We start from the raw sequence: 9,468 nt of genomic DNA on the forward strand, positions 1-9,468 counted from the left end.
CTGGTAGTGATTGTATTCTTCAATACTTGACACTCACACCAACACACACCCTTCCTTCCCATCAACCCAGCTACAAAATGGCTACAAACTGTACTGTACATAACTCTTGCTCATATTTTTCATTTCTCAGGCAAAAGATATGAGGACTAATGCCAAGAGAGACTGATGTCTGTCGTACACGTGCATCTTTCGGCACCATTCACTTGCATTAATAGTTGATAATCATCTACGCTCGTACAAAGATTGCGATTGGTAAAGCTACTCTATATACATAGTTATAATTAATCTACATGATGAGCCGTAATTGTTCGGTTGGATAACGTAAATATGTGCAAACCCTTTAGGAGAAGGGATTTCTATTTTTTTTTCAAAAAATGGGGATTAGTTGTGGTATCCACTTCATATTGAAATTCAACGATACGAACCACCTATTTTGTAAGTCTCGATTCATAGATCATTTTTACAAAAATTCAATTCAATCGGAAAACAATTGCCTATTTAATTTTCGTGATGAAATTTCAATATTTCTTAGAACATAGTGTTCTTCATTTTTTTTTTAAATTCAATTAAACGTTTTAAACATTTTTGATTTGACTAATATTTTGCAAGAATGTGTGGGCCTACAACAAATTCCTATTTTTTTTTTAAAAAAAAAAGGGGATAATACTCTGTGTGTGTGTGTATTTTTTTTAATTTGTTCCATATTCGTTAACACACACGGAGCACACAGGTATCAGAATAAATAACTTTTCCTTTTCATTTGTTTTCTTTTCGTTTTCTTTGATGCCAAGCGTTCCATAATTAGAGCATTTTTAAAAGAGTTAGTAAATTTTTTCTTTAAAATTTTTTTTTGCTAACAAATTTGACATTTTTATGCTATTTTAAAAATTCATCATTCCAACTCACTCTTCAACCAACCCTTCAAATTTTATCTTTCACTTTAAAATATAAAAATCTTAACTTTATCATATCTTGTCGAGTCCAATTTTTATTTTCAAACTCTTTACCAAACAATATTTCTGAACAAAATATTGTGCACCATATGACGCTTTATTGCAGTAGCAGAAAGTAATTATTCATATCCACTCTAGTGTGGGTTTGACCCTGACTGAATACTCTCCTTTAACACTTAACAACTAATAATTTAGTCCACTAACTTTATAGTTTGTCCAAAAAAAAAAAAAACAAAAAGATTAAAATATATTACGGACATAATTTGCTAACTTGAAGAATAGCAATTGACCTTATAAATATACAAAACCAATTTCTAATTCTTTAATTTGCTAATTGAGCTGCTACTCTGCTAGAGATGCATTTTTCTTACATAGTTTACCAAATCTAATTTTACCACAAATACCACCTCCTTCGAGACGCCCTTAATTGGTCCAAATACCAAATCTACCCCTGAGTGCATTTTTACTGTACTCATAGGTGAATGAAATATCCCATCAATGAACAAAGGGGGACCCAGTTTTGCCCCACCTTCCTCATGCAAAATGACGACATTATTCTCGAAAACAAAAACATAAACAAAATAAAAAAGCTCAACTCCCACAGATTAAACCACCCTAGCTCTGTGTCTATATATAACACCCACTACCATCACTTCTCAACCCACAACACCCACAACCATCTCATTATCTGTTCTATCTTTTGCTTGATTTGCTTCTCTTGCAAACATATTGTTAGCTGAAAATAACCTCATCAAAAGTTCAAAACACGGACGTTTGATTCCATTAATATGGCAGGGAAAGAGCCTTTTAACGTGACAGCCAGAACATCGGGGATCACGACGACACAGAGTTCACCGTGGCATTCCCCGGTGCCCTACTTGTTCGGTGGGCTGGCAGCCATGTTGGGTCTAATTGCGTTTGCGCTTCTGATCTTAGCATGCTCCTACTGGAAGCTCTCTGGCTACCTCGAAAACAACGAAAACGGATCAGAGCAGGACCTGGAAGCTGGAGAAGGCGGAAAAGGCAACGAGTCCGCCCAGAAGCTCCCGAAGGTTTTCGAAGAGAAAATCTTGGTGATCATGGCCGGAGACGCCAAGCCAACTTTCTTGGCCACACCCATGTCAAGTAGGTCTTCATCTTTTGGCGACAATACTAACAGCTCTTGTAGCTGTAGCCAAAAGACTGATAAGTCAGTGGAAATGAGTGAGACGACTGCTGACAATAAGCAAGGAAGTAGTGATGGCAGCGATCAGCATCAGGTACAAGTCACCGATGAGAACAGGGACAGTACCCATGAGGCCTCATATCACTCAGGTCAGAGAGCCAGTAATTAAGTAATTAGCTTAATTACTTGTGATTTTGGTAATTAAGTAATTTTCTGGATGGGGTTGATTTGGTTGAGACTGAAGGTGTGGGGTTTTTTTTTTTTGGTTTTGTACTTTCCTTTTTCACGGGAGCTGTATATGAAATTGAGATGAAATGGAAGAATTCCCCATTCTCCTTACAGTTTTGCCCTTCCATCTGTTATTTATGCTCTCATCAATTTGTTAGCCTACACTCCAAATTTAATATTTTATTTCTTAATTAAATACTCACGCTTAAACTAATGCAACAGCACAAGTTAAAGAGTGGGAATAACTTTACTTTTTATTTTTATTTTTTTGTTTAAATTTGTTATCATAAGGTTTCGATGTTCGTTAATTATATATGAGTGGTGCATATATTTTGGGGGTGGTTTTGACAAACCCAGAAACCAGATATATATGGAAAAAGAAGAAGATGGAGATGGATGTGTCCGGAATTTTGTACTGGATGCCGAGTAGAAGAATCAAGGGGTACGTGGTGGGCTGAGACGGTAGAAAAAGGCACGTCTAGGTAGCTAGGTCTCAGGTGTTGTCTAATGCGGCGAGGTGAAACTGCTACGATTTTAATTTAATTTCTTAAATATTAATGATTATATATAACACATTATTGTGTTGGTGAGTGGAATTCAGTGCAATGCGCATTAATCCAGCTTTCCTTGTGTTTGTGTTTGAATGAAGGGTACAATATATTGTACATTTTTTGTATTTGGCGAATATGCAGATACAATATTTGGGTGGTGACACCGGAGTTGTGTGGTGGATATTATTTATATGGATATCGAAAATGATATTGGCAAGCACCCATGATTGGAAATACTGATCACATGTACATTTATGCGTTAAATGGTAAGCCACTAAATTTTCAAAATGCCCCACAAAAAGGAAACCACAATATAAACTTTTTTAGGCTATGTTTTCAAGTCATGAGAGTGGAAACCAAAGTATAAAGAAAATGATCGCAAAATATTGGATAGGAGAGGTTAGGAAATGCATTTTAGAGGATTACAAAGATATAAAAGAGAGATTTGTAGCCACTTAGTACTACGGTATAATGGTATTTCTTTTCACTCATAAATGAGAGGTCTTAGGTTCAACTCTCGCCAAAGGCGAATTTGAACCACATTATTGCTAACCCATTGTGAGGTTAAGCCCACCCCCTCTCCCTTAGTGTAGATAATATCATTTGTTAAAAAAAGTAAAAAATAAGAAAGAGAGAGGTTTGTAAATGACACGTTTCAATTAGATACTAGCCAATCCGATCGTATATGCCTTTGTAATGCTCATTGTGGAGCAAAAAATAATCACGAAAATCCAGAAGATGACACGTGGCATTTTTCCCAAAGAAGATGAGAATGCCTTTATTAAATGGGCAAGACTCTCAAATATTCTCATGTGCAGCTCAACATCTCTGGAGGCTGAAGCAGCTACCTAGGCCACCATCAAGCTCATCTCCTCGGGTGATGCAGGGTGCAGTAGCTAGAAGAAAAAAAAAAACGAAAAAAGAAAACTAATAGATAGGGTCCACTATCTCCTAGTGCGAGGAAAGACCTAAAAACCCCAAAGCCCCGTCTCTATTACTAGCCTACAACATATACAACTAGAAGAACAAAGCAAAACAATCTCACAAAGAGAAAGGCACAAGCTGAGAAACTTCTTTGAATATTTCAATCATTAATAAAAATGTTCAACTCCCCAACCTTCCATCAAGAAGTGGGTTTTATCACTAATTTGAAACTTACATTCAGAATTCAAAAGGGCCTTAAATTTAATAACACTGAAAATTGAAAATTACATGAAGAAAGGCTATTATCAGCCATAAAAACGGCCTAGCTGTTATGAGCAGCCAAAAAAAGGCCCTAAGCTATTATTGAGTTTATTAAGTCCTACTTAATATTGTTAAGCATTCAATTTATCCCAATGATCCATAAATGAACTAGCCATCATATCTGTATCATCCTTTCCGGGTTGGAGAAAATTCGCCCCCGAATTTGCAGTTCCAATATCCTCATTGTCCCCTTTGAATGGAATGAGATGTTTCACATTGAACACATTAGAAGTATGAATATGGCTAGGTAACTTCAGGCGATAATCATTAGGGTTAATCTTTTCAAGAATTTCATATGGCCCAATCTTCCTTGCAGACAGTTTATTGTATTCTCCAGCTGAAAAACGATCATTTGTCAAAACTGCCCAAACAAAATCTCCTACATCAAACTCCACCATTCGCCTTTTGGAATTTGCATGAGCTTTATATTTTTGACTTGTTTCTTGAAGGTACTTGTGCGTCATGCTATAGATTTGCTAGACATTGTCAACGAAACTTTCAGCTTTGCCACTAATTCTTTTCACGTTAGGAACAGGAGCAAGACCAACTAGTGCTCGAGGAATTAAGCCAAACACGATATATAAGGGACACATTCCAGTGCTGCGATTGACGGAACGATTGTAGGTGAACTCTGCAATACATAACTTTTGGTCCCATGACTTTAGATGCTCACCAACTAAGCATCGCAAAAGATCCCCCAATGAGAGATTCACAACTTCCGTTTGCCCATCAGTTTGAAGATGATAGACACTGCTGAAATTCAATTGTGAATTAGCTAATTTCCACAGGCTCCTCCAAAAATGACAAAGAAATTTGGTGTCCCGATTAGAAACAATTGAACTTGGTAACCCATGAATTCGGTATACATCACGAAAGCATCCGTTGTCTTCTTGCAGGCAATAAAGTGAACCATTTTAGAAAATCGATCCACCACAACAAAAATGGAGTCTACACCACACTGAGTATGAGGCAAACCTGAAAAGCTCATATTTATCTATATTTTATATCAAATTCACTTGTCTTTTCTTAGTTAGTTCCTTATATTTTTGAGTTATTTACTTTGGTTTTGTGTTTTGTAGGATTAGTCAAGCAAAGAAAAGAAAAATAGCACAAGTGGGATTTTAAGTAACAAATTCGTCAAAACTGCCTGTGCAGGTCAGCTGACTTTGGAAGCAAGTTGCGGACAGCTCAGAATGAGTTAGAGAATGAGCCTTATATTCTTGGAAAGCTACAGATGTCTATTTTCTGGAGCATTTTGCAGATTGTTAATATCATTTTTCTAGAAGAAGTTACGGCCATTTTAACACGGAAAGGTTCCCAAGAGACTGAGCAGTTTGTAACTGACAAGAAAGCATTGAAAGCAATAAATCCAATAAATCTAGCAGCCAAAACTGATGCAGTCAAGAATAAACCAGCTGACACCTATTCAAATATCAAAGGAAATGGAATTAAAGATGAGGATTAAGAGGGAGTGATTGGCATAAAGGCTACCCAAGGAGTTACAATTGTTTTACCATTTCCTCTCACTTATTGTCATCACTAAATGGCTATTAGTGGGTGAGTTAAGGAGAAGAAAATGATGTAGCAAGAATTAGTTTAAAAGTAGCATTGGGGAAGGAAGGAAAGAGGAGGCCTCAGTCGAATTCTTTCGGTTCTATTTTCTCAAACTCATGTCTATCTTTTGTTTTAACTTAAGGATTGTGTAACTAAATTTTTAGTAGTTAGGGGCTGTTTTGAAGCCCCAAATATGATTGCAAGTTTGTTATGACATTTCGTTTGAATTACTTTTATGAATGGATGAAAATTGGTTCATTACTTGTTTCATTGATGAATTCTTTATGTGTTTTCTACAGATGCATACTTAGTAAGCATATCTAGGATTCTAATGCTATGAATATGTGTGTGCTTGCCCTTATCAAATGAGGACCTACATATGTTCTAGAGTAGTACTTGTTAATTGCTATTAACATGTGAATCAATTTCTAGGATAAGTAAGACAACGCTAGTACTAACGATGCCTTATGATGACTCAAACTCTTTTCGTTCTTAATGATTTATACTTGTTAAATCTATGACCACGCCATTCCAGATTGCATGCTAGGGACTAAGTTAAGTTGAAAACGCCATTCTCTTAACATACTACATAAGAAAGAGTAATAGGTTGAGTTCTAACATTAAGCCAACTTGAGCATCTTCATCCGGAAATAAAAGGAATTTGAATGAAACAAAACATGTTTGCATGATTATTCATTGGTGGATAACAGTTCCCCTAACTCGTTTTTCTTAATTTGTGAACTACTTAAAATCTATTTTTGCCCTGCTTTTGTTCGATTTAATTTAATTAGCAAATCAACTACAAAAGTCCCAAAAATTTGTGTGAGTGTAGCTCTGTGTGTCTAGTGTTTTCATATAAAATTTCATAGACTTAGATAAGTATAAGTTAGTCTAATAATTATTTTTCGGTAGCTGGTCAGTAGGGACAGTAACCCAGTTTTTGTGACATTTTAAGTAGTTGGATAAAACTATCTTCTACGGAAAAGATCCTTATTTTTATATGCTACAATTGACAAATCTTAGTGTTAATAAGGAAAATCAATAGGACATTTGTGTGCTACTTTGTGGTGTTCTTTTAATCCTATCAAAATCCAAAACAGAATCCATGCTTATATCCACCCATGGTTGTGATGGAATAGGTAATGACATGTACAATCCAGTGTTGGTCGCCTTGCCCTTGGAAACTTGATAGATTCGGCATCGTTCCACAAAACGATATACTTCTTTCCGCATGGTAGGCCAAATATAAGAGAAAGAAACAAGCTCAAAGGTCTTGTCCCTTCCAACGTGGCCTTCATTAGTAACTCTTGTATGATCCTTAATCTCAAACTAGACTCTAGGATGCAAAGTTGATTTCCTTTAAAGAGAAACCCTTCATGCAAAACATAATATGTTCTAGTTCCATCCTCAACATTTTCGACAATTGTAGAGAAGAAAGGATCAATTTTCAATAAATCCTTCGAAGAGTCAAACCCTAATACTTGAATTCTCATCGAACCAAGTAAATATCTCCTTCGACTTAAGGCATCTGCAACTTGATTTTGCACACTGACTTTGTGCTTTAAGACAAATATAAATTCTTGTAAGTATGCTGCCCACTTAGCATGCCTCGCTGACAATTTTTCCTGACTGTTTATATGCTTTAGAGAGTCATGATCAGAGAACATAACAAACTCTTTGTAGATTAGATAGTGCTTCCAATATTTCAATGCTTAAACAATAACATTGAATTCTAAGTCATATGTGGAATAATTCAATCTTGAACTACTCAGTTTTTCATTGAAATAAGCAATAAGCTTCCCTTCTTGACTTAGAATAGCTCCAATCCTAATCTTGGATGCATCGCAAGATAGCTCAAAAACTTTTGGGAAGTCAGGTAACACAAGCAACGAAGCCAAACTCAACTTTTTCTTGATTTGATTGAAGGCAACTGCTGCTTCTCCATTCCAAGAGAACTTTCCAACATTAATACAATCGGTGATCAAAGCGCCATAATGGTGCTAAAGTGTGGAATAAACCTCTTGTAAAATGAGGCAAATCCATGAAAACTTTGTACATCATGTATGGATTGTGGCATAGGCCATGTGGTGACTGCTTCAACCTGTTTATTATCCATAGGTATTCCATTTTTAGATACAACATATCGAAGGAACAGCATGTGATCAGTCATATATGTACACTTCTTTAAATTTGCATAAAATTTCTTCTTTCACAATGTAAACAACACCTCCCGTAAGTGCTGAACATGTAAGGCATGACATGTGTTGTAGACAAGAATGTCATCAAAATATACCACCACATAAGTTCCAATAAAAGGCTGAAGTACCTGATTCATAACTCGCATAAAAGTACTCGGAGCATTAGTCAACCCGAATGGCATGACCAACGATTCATATAAGCCTTATGGGGCCTTAAAAACTGTTTTCCATTCATCGCCCTCTCTAATGCGTATCTGATGATACCCACTTTTCAAATCAATTTTACTGAGTACGATGGCACCACACAGTTGGTAAAGAAGATCATTAAATCTTGGCATCGAAAATCGATACTTAATTGTGATTTTGTTGATCGCTCTACTATCAGTGCACATCCTCTATGTCTTATCAATCTTTGGCACCAACAAGGCAGGAACCGCACAAGGGCTTAAGCTTTCCCGAATAAAACCCTTTGTGAGAAACTCATCCACTTGTTGTCTCAACTCCTCCACTTGTCGTCAACTCCTCATGTTCAGTAGGGCTCATCCTGTAGTGTGCTTTGTTTGGAAGGCTCGATCCGAGTACCAAGTCAATTTGGTGCTAAATGGTTCACAATGGAGGCAAACCATCTGGAATATTTTCCTGAAACACATCTGTGAATTCTTCTAACAATGGCTTAGCCAATTTTGGAATTGGATTATCAATCTGCCCATTCTTTTTGCCAACCAGCACATAAACCACATCACTTTGCTTCATTTCAGTTATGAACTTATGATAAGTAAGGAAATTAGAACCCTCCCCATTAGATGGTTTAGGCCCGAAATCCTTAGAAGGAGCAAGCACAATACGCTTATTATCCCACGAAAAACTGTAGGTATTTCCCCCCCCCCCCCCATCATGGGAAACATTTCGATCATATTGCCATGGTCTCCCCAAAAGAAGATGGCAAGCATCCATGTTAATCACTTCATACCAAACCTTGTCTCTTATACTTGTTAGCAATATAGAAATGGATCAGACAACGTTTGGAAACCTTTATCTCATTGCCATGTTTTAACCAAGAGAGTTGATAAAGATTTGGATGTGGTTTTGTTTCAAGCTTAAGCTTTTGCACCGCCTCCTCTACCACTACTTTCTCACAGCTCTCACCATCAATAATAAGATTGCAAACCTTCCCTCAAATTATGCAAGTTGAATGAAAAATGTTGCTACGCAACCAATGACCATCCTTATTGTGCGGAGTGAAACAAACTCTTTTAACTACAAGAGCCTCCCCTTGGTTCCCATGTAATATCTCTTCTAGGTTTTCATTTTCATCACTGTCATATATTGCTTCTCGTGAGAAATCATGAAAATCATCATTTGTATCTTCGCTTTCAACAAACAAGTTTTTATCTGGAGGATCATAATTTGAACATTCATTGGACTTGTGACCAAGTTCACTAGACTTATGACACCTTCCACCAAAAGTAGGAGCATTCTTACCATTGGAGCTTCCACTAGAACTGACTTTTGGGGCAGTAGGTGCTGGGACAATAGGCTTGGAAACTGTTGGAGGGCTTGCTATTGTAGAACCC

The 9,468-nt window shown here is 36.7% G+C and overlaps 1 protein-coding gene across 1 annotated transcript; it reads left to right on the forward strand.

Annotated features, from left to right (window-relative positions):
• Positions 1 to 1,384: 1,384 nt before the first annotated feature.
• LOC137738374 (protein GLUTAMINE DUMPER 3-like) lies at positions 1,385 to 2,567 on the forward strand. Its single transcript, XM_068478009.1, has one exon. The coding sequence runs from the start codon at positions 1,742 to 1,744 to the stop codon at positions 2,285 to 2,287; it is 546 nt and encodes a 181-aa protein (XP_068334110.1). The 5' UTR covers positions 1,385 to 1,741; the 3' UTR covers positions 2,288 to 2,567.
• Positions 2,568 to 9,468: the final 6,901 nt, after the last annotated feature.

Source organism: Pyrus communis, chromosome 6, assembly GCF_963583255.1.
Source record: "Pyrus communis chromosome 6, drPyrComm1.1, whole genome shotgun sequence".
Classification (NCBI taxonomy): domain Eukaryota; kingdom Viridiplantae; phylum Streptophyta; class Magnoliopsida; order Rosales; family Rosaceae; genus Pyrus; species Pyrus communis.